Below are 13,405 nucleotides of genomic sequence, written 5' to 3' on the forward strand. Positions count from 1 at the left end.
AACGATGGAAAGCTTTCATCGAAGAACATAACGCCAAAGTATTCTACAAGCCCGGAAAGGAAAATTTTGTAGCCGACGCTCTGTCGCGACAAAACACGATACTTCATAGTTTTCGGGACCAAAAACCGACACATAATCCAATTCAATGATAAGGACTGTTCGGATTAGTCAAAGAGATAGTAAACGTAGATGTTGTTAACGCCATTTACTGCGACCTCCCCGTATTAGCATGCATCCAACATGCCCTGGTGACCGAATTCCCGGCAAACAAGTTCTGGCATTGCAAAAAAGTTGTGAATGACATCACGAGTGCAAATGAACAAAAAGAAGTAATTATCTGCGAACACAACCGCGCTCATAGGGCAGCCCAGAAAATGTTAAACAAGTTCTTCAGGACTACTACTTTCCAAATATGTCAAACCTCTCCAACGAAGTGGTTCTTAACTGCAAGACATGCACCAAGGGGAAGTACAATAGACAGCCCAAGGAGCAAGAGTTAGGTATCACACCAACCCCCTCATATGCTGGCGAAATGCTGCATATACCCATATACTCTACATTGACATTGTGAATGCTCCCCCTCTACAAAGCAGCTGAAACGGGCAAGTGGAGCTATTCCACAGTACCCTAACTGAAATAGCTAGGTGCATGAGAATCGACCAAAAGATTGACGATACCGTTGAGCTTATTATGAGAGCCACGGCAGAATATAACAAAACGATACATTCAGTGACAAGGCTGCCACCCAAGCAGGCCTTGCACTCAGGCAATGCCGAACAGAAATTAAGTATTATTGAAAAGGCACAACTGGCCAATCTAGATTGGTGCAACCCTACTATGTATACAAAACAGAATTTTTGAGGTAGGAGAAAAAGAATATCTCAAAAATAACAAAAGGTTAGGAAATAAACTAACCGCACTGTACACAGAAGAGCGTGTACAAGCAGACATGGGAACGTCTCTCCTTATTAGAGGGAGGGTGGTCCACATGGACAACCTTAGATAAATATACCCCTCAACTTTTTGAACTTTTTTACTTTATTTTCATACACACTACACCTTAGCATACTTACTCCACTTTATACACAGTAGACTTAACATTTCGCCTTTATACACGGTCGCGGGAATTTTATTGATTACGTTAACTATAGTTAACGCAAGTGTGACGGATTATTCGCATGCTCAGTATATCCCAATTACGGACGGAATTGCGTTGGTATGGGAACATAGAAACTTGCTTCGACATTCAAGTAATTTGTCCGAACTTTCAGTTAGAGTAGAAGAAACTACTAGGTTGTCCGCTTTATTCCCACAGTCTCATATTAAAAAATTGTTAGACGTCGATACCGAACATGTTAGAGGTTTATTGTCTGTTTTAAAAGTACACCACAGAATGGCCAGGAGCTTAGGCCTTCTAGGCACCGCACTCAAAGTGATTGCGGGCACACCCGATGCGGCCGATTTCGATATGCTAAAAATGTCCGAGGCACGTTTAATTGAGTCAAACAACCGGCAGGCTATGATAAATACGCAGACGCAGAATAAAATTAATGAATTACCAGAGGCCGTTAATAAAATTATCAAGGCAAAACAAAACAATGATAGTTGACTTCTCACCTGTACGAGGTACTTTTGGCAAAAAATAGAATATTAATAACCGAGATCCAAAACGTAATGCTTACAGTCACGCTTGCAAAACCTAACATCATAAACTCAGCAATTTTTAATCAAGATTATAGAAGTCCCCATCATTAGCCTACTAGAGGCGTCTAACATTAGAGTCCTTCAGTCCGATAGTATAGTCCATGTGCTAATCGCATACCCTAAGATTATGACAATTTGTAAAAAGGTTACAATCTTCCCTGTATCGCACCAACATACCATCCTGCAGTTGAAGGAGAACACCGTAGCCGAATGCAATAATGATGTTTTAGCAGTCACAGAGTGCGTACCAAGAACTTACGCATCGTTTTTTAAGCTGGCGGCACATGATACTTGTGCTCGAGGCCTACACGCGGGGAGTACCGCATTATGCGAGACACATGCCAGCCACCTAAGCCCCATCATGTTAATAGATGACGGAGTTATAATAATCAACGAGTACCCAGCTAAAGTCAGCACTGACGACGGCCCGGAAATAACCACCATCGGCTCACACCTCATCACGTTCGAGCGAGTGGCTTTTATCAACGCAATACTCAAACCAACGAGAAACCATAAGAAAATCTCCGGGCATCGCGGCATCTCCGTTACTCGGCATCTTCGTTACTCAGCATCATCGGCCACGATCCCACACTAAGCATGCCACTTCTCCAAAGGATGAATAACCAAAACTTGGAGGTCATCCAAGGGCTTAAGGAGGAAGTGAAATCGGCTGGAACTACCGAAACCTCGTTCGCGGTCGGCGTGGGAGCCAGTCTGCTCATCAGCTGCTCTTTCCTGCTCATCATGATGCTGAGAAGGAGACGAGACGCACGTGAGATCCAACAAGCTGTGGAAAAATTCCAGATGACCGAGGACGGTCATATTCCTAAGGGGAGAGTTGTTATGTATAGAGATGTATAGTTGCAAAATCAGCATAAACATCTTAGGGTCAGCACTTTTCAGCACGAGCTGTCGGCTTGTCGGCCGTGCATGGCTTACGTAAACTTATATATGTTTTCAGTTTTAATTTGGATATTCAATAAAAAGCATTGGCTTGAATATAAAACTCCGGCATTGGCCGTCAAAGTTTATTATATAAATTGAAATTGGTTATCGTGCCTTAAGGGCCGTTAGCAACGGAGTCAGTTACTCCCTACATAGTCATCCTAAACCAGGAGAGCAGAGAGCCCGTGGCGACCGCCCGGCTCATACATAATAACATCAAACCACGGTGGCAATTACGTCATCACCTCCTTGATCGAAACTAGCCACGGTGGCAAGGTGATTGTAACCCCTTAGCCATCACGGACAGCGGCGACGGACAGCGTCGGGTTACATATTTATATATATATTTATACCCTTGCAGGGTATTATAATTTCAGTCAGAAGTTTGCAACGCAGTGAAGGAGGCACCTCCGACTATATAAAGTATATATATTCTTGATCAGGATCAACAGCCGAGTCGATCTAGCCATGTCCGTCTGTCCGTCTGTCCGTCTGACCGTCTGTCCGTCCGTCCGTCTGTCCGTTTCTACGCAAACTAGTCTCTCAGTTTTGAAGCTATCTGAATGAAACTTTGTAGTTAGCCTTGTATATACTCTCACACGTATATATGTCGGAACGGGCCGGATCGGACGACTATATCATATAGCTGCCATAGGAATGATCGGAAAATTTTTACAAAAAAAATTTTTAACAATTTCAGTTTTCAACAGAATTAATCAAATTTGAGATATAGCCATTTTACTATACTCTTCAATTTTGTACAAAATTTTATAAAAATCGGACTACTATATCATATAGCTCCCATAGAAACGATCGAGAAATTAATACAATTAAATTTATAACTTTTTGAGTTTTCAGCTGATTTTCATCAAATTTGAGGTATAGCCATTTTATATAAGTCTTAAATTTTGTGGCAAATTTCATGAAAATCGGACAACTATATCATATAGGTGCCATACAAACGATCGTTTGATGTGGAGGAAAAATGCAAATAAGTGAATGTAAAACTGCAAATATAATATGTATAGGTGAATGAAATGAGAGCAGGTATTACTTCATTGTTTTTTTTTAACACAAATATATATAATTTATATTGTATTGATTCCTATTCATTGAAGTTCTATCTACAAGGGTATATAAACTTCGGCGTGCCGAAGTTAGCTTCCTTTCTTGTTAAATATAATTTATAGACAATCCTGCGCTTACACCTGTATAAAAGTAGCTTTATGTAAATGCCAAGACCAGTGGTGAAGCTCATTCCATAGTTTCCAATTCGCCACTCACCAACGATGGTTTCCGCTCAGCATGGGAAAGCCTAACTGAGCATTTTGAAAACAAACGATTTCTGGTGAACAGTCAATTGAAAAAATGATTGAATAAGCAATGCATCGTTCTCGAATCTTCGGCAGCCTTCAAGAAGCTACAAGATACCATCCACAATTGCCTTAAGGAGCTCGAAGTGTACGGAACTTCCTAAGTTGACACTCGCATTACGAAGCGTTCACGCCGAAAGGGCGCTTATTTTCGATAGGCAGTGTGATGCCGCTACCAGCCTCGAAATGTCTCGCAGGCTTTCTCTCCCTTTTCAATCAGTCCTAAGAGCTTTAAATCCGCTCGCCCAAGCTAGGTTTTAGTCTCATGTAGTTAGTCTCATGTAGTAGTCTTTCTCATATTTCACAATTCAACCTATAAAGATCCGCGTATACCCCAAAATAGTTCCCGTGTAACAATTAGAGCCGCCCACTCCATCACAAAAAAAATTCATTATACATACATTTAATATATAAGCTCACATGTCGGTGTATTTAACATACCTTAATTGTCAGAAAGAACAGAATATTACGAATATCTTTACACTGTTACTGCCAAACATTACGTTTGTAGCAGGCCTGTTAATATAAGTATGCTCTGGTCACTCGAACTAATCGTTACGCTCTCTCTTGAGAGAGCATGAGAGAGCGACTCTCATGTAAAATAGGTTTTGATTTGAGGTAGCAGAGATCAGCTTTCTGAGAAAAACTGAACGAGAGAAGACGTATAAAAATTAAGAACTATGAAGAGATAAGAACTAAGTGTGAAACAGTATAAAAGATTAAAACAATAAATGAAGTGAAGTATTTGAAACTAAGAGATGGTCGCAGAAGTGGGAATCGGAAGAAAAATTTGTTGCTCTAATTGAAAAACTGAAGTAAAGAAATTAACTTGAACAGAGCAGAAATAACGTGGGAGCAGTTGAAAATGTGATTGGATCTGCTGAACTTGCCCACGAAGGGGACAAAAGTGGAGCTGTTCCCAAGGCTTGCTAAGGTTCCGATAGAAATTCGAGGTAGTGCTCCGAAAGATTGCGTTGAAATGGAATAGTTAGGGTTACTCCCGGATGTAGCGGAAGTGGCTAGAGGTCGGAAAGGAAAAACCCTTGAAGAATAGCGCGAGGAAATCGTTAAGGCGCGGAAAATCGGCAACCGAAGCAACGAAGACAGCGGGAATATTAGACGCGAAAATGCTTGACTTTGGTATAGTTCCGAGAATGCAGGACAGCAATGCGGTATAGTTGACGAGAATGGCGAGCAACGAAGTGGGCAACCTAACAGAAGCTTTCAGAATATACAGCGTGGCAACGCCGCAGACGAAGGCTGATCAGCAAATTTATAGGAGGTTGGCTGCATGCTGATGCAAACGGACATCAAGTTGCCAAACGCGTTCTTTCAATTACCAGAACTAGAGCCAGTTTCGTGCTATGGCCACGGCGCAGATTGCTGTATGTCCTCAGAATAAGAAGAAGGTGAAAAACAAATATGTAAAAGTATTTAAGATTTTTTGTTTAAAAAATTCTTACCAGCCTATTATTACAGAGTGCCAAATAGATTCGGGAAGCCCAGTTTCGATCATAAAGCCTTCATTGCTACAACAAAACATTAAGTTAGAGTCTCAGAAAGAGACATATTTTGAAATAAACAAAAGCTTATTGAAAAGATATGGAAAAATATTATAAAAATAAAGATTTGGTTTAAAATAAAGGGTAGAGGGTATTAAAACCAATGACGAAAAAAAAAAAGTACTTTCACCTTTTTTATAATTCACTTTTTATAATTATACTAGCTGTACCCTGCCACGTTTCTCTGTGGCATATTGTGTTGCACGCATAAGAAATAAGTCAAACAAAAAAGAATAATTTTCAAATTCATTTAATTCTGTAATACTTGTGGGTATACAATATTCTTCGTTTCTCCATTCTCCGCGTAAATATAAAGACTATCTGGTTTTCCGACACGGGAACACGCAACATATAATTGTCCGTGTGAAAAACAATCTGCATCCAAATCTAGACCACACAACTCCAGAGATTGACCTTGAGCTTTATTAATGGTCATTGCGAACGCTAAACGAATGGGAAACTGCAATCTCTTGAACAGGAACGGTGTATCAGTCGGGATCAGAGGAATCCAAGGAATGAGGACATCTTCACCTTTGAAAGGACCAGTTATGTTCGTTGCTTCTACTACGTTGTTCATCAATTTCTTGACTGCGAGTCACGTACCTTTGCAGAGTTTCGGCTGATTCATATTCCGGAGCATGATAATCGGCACACCTATTTTTAATTTCAATATGTGTGGTGACATTCCAGGCAGATCAAGTGAGTTTTGAAATTCCGTAGGGTAATTAACTGCTTCCTCTGCCTCCACAACGGTATCTATCGACTTATATGTAATTCCGTCAGTTTCTATGCTGGATTGGATTACATGATTGAGCTGGTAGACATCTTTGTTCTTGGCAGCGAGAATCGCTCGTCCACTGAGCCAATCGTGATTCCTATAATTTATTCGGATATCGGGGAACACTTTTTGGATAGGTCCTTCCTTCGATGTAACTGAATTACAGAAATTCTCGGGCAATACTATTTTTCTCGACGTTTCATTGACTGGCAGCTTTCCGTTCCCCGTGTCTAATAGTTGTCGTGAGAATATGTCGGCTGAGTTCTGTAACTGGACACGCATATTCGTCTTCAACTGTAATATACGTACATTTTGCCAAAATATAGAATATTTCAGGCAGCGATTCCAGATGAAGCAAGAGCTTAAGCTATGTCTTTGTTAGCTCGAACCGTAGCCAGAATCAATGTAATGAGGAATGTTTTCCTTCGTCAGTCATATTCGTAATCTTACGTCTTTTTGCTTCTGTATTGCGAGTACGACGACCCAAACTCGACTTCTTGGGTGGCATGACTTCGTTTCTTACTGAAACTGAACAAAATAATAAAATTGTAATCTGTAATTTATTTCTTCTTTCAATATTTTTGGGATGTTTGACAGGAAATGCTTCTATTCAGCTGGCTGCCTGTAGAAAGAGACATATTTTGAAATAAACAAAAGCTTATTGAAAAGATATGGAAAAATATTATAAAAATAAAGATTTGGTTTAAAATAAAGGGTAGAGGGTATTAAAACCAATGACGAAAAAAAATCAAAAGTACTTTCACCTTTTTTATAATTCACTTTTTATAATTATACTAGCTGTACCCTGCCACGTTTCTCTGTGGCATATTGTGTTGCACGCATAAGAAATAAGTCAAACAAAAAAGAATAATTTTCAAATTCATTTAATTCTGTAATACTTGTGGGTATACAATATTCTTCGTTTCTCCATTCTCCGCGTAAATATAAAGACTATCTGGTTTTCCGACACGGGAACACGCAACATATAATTGTCCGTGTGAAAAACAATCTGCATCCAAATCTAGACCACACAACTCCAGAGATTGACCTTGAGCTTTATTAATGGTCATTGCGAACGCTAAACGAATGGGAAACTGCAATCTCTTGAACAGGAACGGTGTATCAGTCGGGATCAGAGGAATCCAAGGAATGAGGACATCTTCACCTTTGAAAGGACCAGTTATGTTCGTTGCTTCTACTACGTTGTTCATCAATTTCTTGACTGCGAGTCACGTACCTTTGCAGAGTTTCGGCTGATTCATATTCCGGAGCATGATAATCGGCACACCTATTTTTAATTTCAATATGTGTGGTGGCATTCCAGGCAGATCAAGTGAGTTTTGAAATTCCGTAGGGTAATTAACTGCTTCCTCTGCCTCCACAACGGTATCTATCGACTTATATGTAATTCCGTCAGTTTCTATGCTGGATTGGATTACATGATTGAGCTGGTAGACATCTTTGTTCTTGGCAGCGAGAATCGCTCGTCCACTGAGCCAATCGTGATTCCTATAATTTATTCGGATATCGGGGAACACTTTTTGGATAGGTCCTTCCTTCGATGTAACTAAATTACAGAAATTCTCGGGCAATACTATTTTTCTCGACGTTTCATTGACTGGCAGCTTTCCGTTCCCCGTGTCTAATAGTTGTCGTGAGAATATGTCGGCTGAGTTCTGTAACTGGACACGCATATTCGTCTTCAACTGTAATATACGTACATTTTGCCAAAATATAGAATATTTCAGGCAGCGATTCCAGATGAAGCAAGAGCTAAAGCTATGTCTTTGTTAGCTCGAACCGTAGCCAGAATCAATGTAATGAGGAATGTTTTCCTTCGTCAGTCATATTCGTAATCTTACGTCTTTTTGCTTCTGTATTGCGAGTACGACGACCCAAACTCGACTTCTTGGGTGGCATGACTTCGTTTCTTACTGAAACTGAACAAAATAATAAAATTGTAATCTGTAATTTATTTCTTCTTTCAATATTTTTGGGATGTTTGACAGGAAATGCTTCTATTCAGCTGGCTGCCTGTAGAAAGAGACATATTTTGAAATAAACAAAAGCTTATTGAAAAGATATGGAAAAATATTATAAAAATAAAGATTTGGTTTAAAATAAAGGGTAGAGGGTATTAAAACCAATGACGAAAAAAAAACAAAAGTACTGTCACCTTTTATATAATTCACTTTTTATAATTATACTAGCTGTACCCTGCCACGTTTCTCTGTGGCATATTGTGTTGCACGCATAAGAAATAAGTCAAACAAAAAAGAATAATTTTCAAATTCATTTAATTCTGTAATACTTGTGGGTATACAATATTCTTCGTTTCTCCATTCTCCGCGTAAATATAAAGACTATCTGGTTTTCCGACACGGGAACACGCAACATATAATTGTCCGTGTGAAAAACAATCTGCATCCAAATCTAGACCACACAACTCCAGAGATTGACCTTGAGCTTTATTAATGGTCATTGCGAACGCTAAACGAATGGGAAACTGCAATCTCTTGAACAGGAACGGTGTATCAGTCGGGATCAGAGGAATCCAAGGAATGAGGACATCTTCACCTTTGAAAGGACCAGTTATGTTCGTTGCTTCTACTACGTTGTTCATCAATTTCTTGACTGCGAGTCACGTACCTTTGCAGAGTTTCGGCTGATTCATATTCCGGAGCATGATAATCGGCACACCTATTTTTAATTTCAATATGTGTGGTGGCATTCCAGGCAGATCAAGTGAGTTTTGAAATTCCGTAGGGTAATTAACTGCTTCCTCTGCCTCCACAACGGTATCTATCGACTTATATGTAATTCCGTCAGTTTCTATGCTGGATTGGATTACATGATTGAGCTGGTAGACATCTTTGTTCTTGGCAGCGAGAATCGCTCGTCCACTGAGCCAATCGTGATTCCTATAATTTATTCGGATATCGGGGAACACTTTTTGGATAGGTCCTTCCTTCGATGTAACTAAATTACAGAAATTCTCGGGCAATACTATTTTTCTCGACGTTTCATTGACTGGCAGCTTTCCGTTCCCCGTGTCTAATAGTTGTCGTGAGAATATGTCGGCTGAGTTCTGTAACTGGACACGCATATTCGTCTTCAACTGTAATATACGTACATTTTGCCAAAATATAGAATATTTCAGGCAGCGATTCCAGATGAAGCAAGAGCTAAAGCTATGTCTTTGTTAGCTCGAACCGTAGCCAGAATCAATGTAATGAGGAATGTTTTCCTTCGTCAGTCATATTCGTAATCTTACGTCTTTTTGCTTCTGTATTGCGAGTACGACGACCCAAACTCGACTTCTTGGGTGGCATGACTTCGTTTCTTACTGAAACTGAACAAAATAATAAAATTGTAATCTGTAATTTATTTCTTCTTTCAATATTTTTGGGATGTTTGACAGGAAATGCTTCTATTCAGCTGGCTGCCTGTAGAGGGCGCAGCAGTAGGGGCACGGGGAAACGCGAAAAAAAAACTGTTATATTCGCAAACGCAGATAAGCTATCAACAACCGATACGGTTCAGAACTTTTCAAGTCTATAAAGGAAGTAGACACGAACAGAGCATTTTTATATATATAGATTGAAAATATAAGATCGGAAAATAGTTCGAAAAATCAACTTGAGAATTTAGGAAGATCTTTAGGAGAAAAATGTTTAGATCGAAGTTTCTGTGAGAATAGTTTAATTACAAGCTGAGATGGAAAAGGTTTTGGGTACAAATTAAGATGGAAAATTTTTAGGTACAAGCTTAGATGGGACAGGTTTAAGTACAAGTTTAGATGGAAAAAGGTTTAGGTACAATCTTTGGTGGGAATATTGTAGGTACAATTTTATATTGAAAAAGTTTAGTTAGTTGTGAATTTTTTAGGTACAAGATGAGATGGAGAAGGTTTGGTTAAATGTAAGGCGAAAATAGGTTAGGTACAGTTTTTAGTGCAAACAAGTTAGGTACAATCGCTTTTGGAAACACTTTAAGTACAAATAGCTTACGTGAAGAATTAGGAGCGTTGGGAAAAAGTTTTGATACGCAGATAATGGACATAAACATTTTAAAAGACTTTGAGGAAAAAAACTATAATAAAGGTATAAATTAAAATAAATAATAATAAATCGTAAAACGTTTATGAAGTTACTAGAAAAGCACTATATGTACAAGTCAAGCGAACAAAAGTTCCGAATATGAACATTGTGTTAAAAAACTCAAAACTATTTAGCTGTGCATTAAGGAGACTGTCATACAGTGAAAAGGACGCATTGTTAAAAATGTAAGAGGAATACATTAGAGATGGGATTATTCAATCTGGTAAATTGGAGTATGTTTCTCCTATTGTATTAGTGAAGAAGAAGTCGGGGGAACTGAGACTTTGTATCGATTTAAGAAAGTTGAACAAATTTATGGCGAAAAATAATTTTCCGATAGCATTATCCTTTTAGGTAATCGGTGTTTACGGATGCCTATGGGTCTTAAAATAGCCACACAATTATTCCAAAGAATTGTTAATGACATATTTTCGGACATAAGAGAAAAGAAGGAAATTATATATATATATTTGGACGATATTTTAGTTGTAAGTAAAAGTTTAGAAGAGCATTTAGAAGTGGAAGTAGAAGTATTTGGGAGGCTAGTAGAAAAAGAGTTAGAATTGAGAATGGACAAATGCAAAATTTTTCAAGTCAAGGTCAAATATTTCTGATTTCGATAGCAATAGTCTAGAAGGCTAGGTCCAAGCAGTTTAAAGATTTTTTACTCTTTTTTCGTATTTTCGTCAAAGTCTGTGTAAGTAGAGGTGTCTGTTGCGTCGATTGGGGGTTGTCAAATTTTCAGCCTCTGATTTGTCCTTGTTACGGTTAGGATTTGGATGGACCATCGTCTCGGTGTTGTCCAGTAATCTTTTCATCAAGATGCTCTTTCCGAGCCATCGGTGTGCGATTCAAACGTACTTAGGGATTGCGGGTGTGTTAGGCCCGTCACCGCGGTTGGAAAGCCCTTAATTTATTTTATTTTTGTGTTTATATATAAGACATTTTTTTTTTTGTTGAGGAGGAATGCCGTCGCAAAAAAGGTTTGTGCTGCATGCACCCGATGTTTTCGTGTTTTTGCAATTAAACCTATTAAATATTTTTACATTTATTTAATATTATTTTTATAATTTTTGTTATAATATACTATTTTTTAGTCAACAGAATTAAAAATTTGTTGATAATTGTAATTGTTTCAGGAAGTTACGTGCAGGCCTGTTTTTTTTTTTTTGCATTAAAAGATGGTGTGCTCAGCGCTGTCGATATACACATCTAGCGTCATTGCTTTTTCCTATAGAGTGTAGAAAGGCGGCAAAATAGCCATAGCCTATCAGCATCGTAACTTAGAAACACACCACTCCGTGCTTTCAGGCTAAGCATGCTACCAGGTTCGGTAACATCCTAGCTTTCCATCTTCCTTTTGCTTCAGATACCCATTTTTCCTGCCATTGTTCCTTCTATGGTCCGCTCGATTAAAGCTCTTGTCGTCTCTCCTTGTCTACTCTCATAGATCTTATTAACCGCTTAAAGTCGGAAAAATAATTAGAAGCGACTTTTAGATGGACGATCTTATGACAGGAGCCAGTTCAATAGAAGAAGCTATAAATATTATAAAAGAAATTTCCAGCAAAATCAGGCCAGTTAATCTGAATTTAGGAAAATGGATTTTGAATAAGGAGTAAATATTAAAAATTTTAGAAGATACTGATACAAAATAATATAAAATAATTCATTACGATTCATTTAAAATATATGGATGGAGTAATTTCACTATAACTTTAGATTGGATTAGAAGTGGTCAAAGCAAACTTAAATTTATTAAACGAAAAACTGATGACATTCAAAGATGTTCAGACAATTATGTTAGATCAGAAGATAATCCAGCTGACGCGGCTTCAAGAGGAATTTCTTCGATCAAGTTACTATATTTTGAAAGTTGGTTAAAAGAAACTAATGAAAATTGGCCGCATCAGCCAGATGCCGAGAAAGAAACAAAACAAGAAAGGAAGCTAACTTCGGCACACCGAAGTTTATATACCCTTGCAGATAGAACTTCTATGAATTGGAATCCATACAATATATTTGTGTTAAAAACAATGAAGTAATACTTGCTTTCATTTCATTCACCTATACATATTATATTTGCTGTTTTACATTCACAGATTTGCATTTTTCCTCTACATCAAACGATCGTTTGTATGGCACCTATATGATATAGTCGTCCGATTTTCATGAAATTTGACACAAAATTTAAGACTAATACAAAATGGCTATACCTCAAATTTGATGAAAATCAGCTGAAAACTGAAAAAGTTATAAATTTAATTGTATTAATTTCTCGATCGTTCCTATGGGAGCTATATGATATAATCGTCCGATTTTCATAAAATTTTACACAAAATTGTAGAATAATATGAAATGGCTATATCTCAAATTTGATCAAATTCTGTTGAAAACTAAAAATTTTATAATTTTTTTTGTCAAACTTTTCCGATCATTCCTATGACAGCTATATGATATAGTCGTCCGATCCGGCCCGTTCCGACATATATACGAGTGAGAGTATATAGAAGGCTAACTACAAAGTTTCATTCAGATAGCTTCAAAACTGAGAGACTAGTTTGCGTAGAAACGGACAGACGGACAGACGGACAGACGGACAGACGGACATGGCTAGATCGACTCGGCTGTTGATCCTGATCAAGAATATATATACTTTATATAGTCGGAGGTGCCTCCTTCACTGCGTTGCAAACTTCTGACTGAAATTATAATACCCTGCAAGGGTATAAAAATTGAAACGAGTGATATTGTACATTGTTAGATTTGTCAATATGAAAAAAAAGAGTATATCTAACCCATGGTTTTTAACGGTTAAAGAAATTAAAATTGATGAACAAATAATTATAAAGAAGGAGCAGGAATTCCAATTTAGTCCGAAGCTCAAAAACTTGCTTAACAAAAAGAAAATCAAAATTAATTTATACATTTTGAGTTTGCATC

The 13,405-nt window shown here is 38.0% G+C and overlaps 1 protein-coding gene across 7 annotated transcripts in view; it reads left to right on the forward strand.

Annotated features, from left to right (window-relative positions):
- Positions 1-13,405, forward strand: part of l(2)41Ab (lethal (2) 41Ab) — a 300,238-nt gene that overhangs the window by 200,412 nt on the left and 86,421 nt on the right. Inside the window, exon 4 of one of the 7 annotated variants that reach the window (XM_086838400.1) lies at positions 11,913-12,066. The exons of the other annotated variants lie outside the window; for them this stretch is intronic. Within the exon in view, the coding sequence (XP_086694526.1) occupies positions 11,913-11,944 (32 nt within the window). The 3' untranslated portion in view covers positions 11,945-12,066. Of the gene's footprint in view, positions 1-11,912; positions 12,067-13,405 lie in introns of those variants that run through there. 7 annotated transcript variants of the gene reach the window in all.

The sequence above is a fragment of the Drosophila serrata genome, unplaced genomic scaffold, assembly GCF_035046125.1.
Source record: "Drosophila serrata isolate PLE 108 unplaced genomic scaffold, ASM3504612v1 contig_69, whole genome shotgun sequence".
Taxonomy (NCBI): Eukaryota; Metazoa; Arthropoda; class Insecta; order Diptera; family Drosophilidae; genus Drosophila; species Drosophila serrata.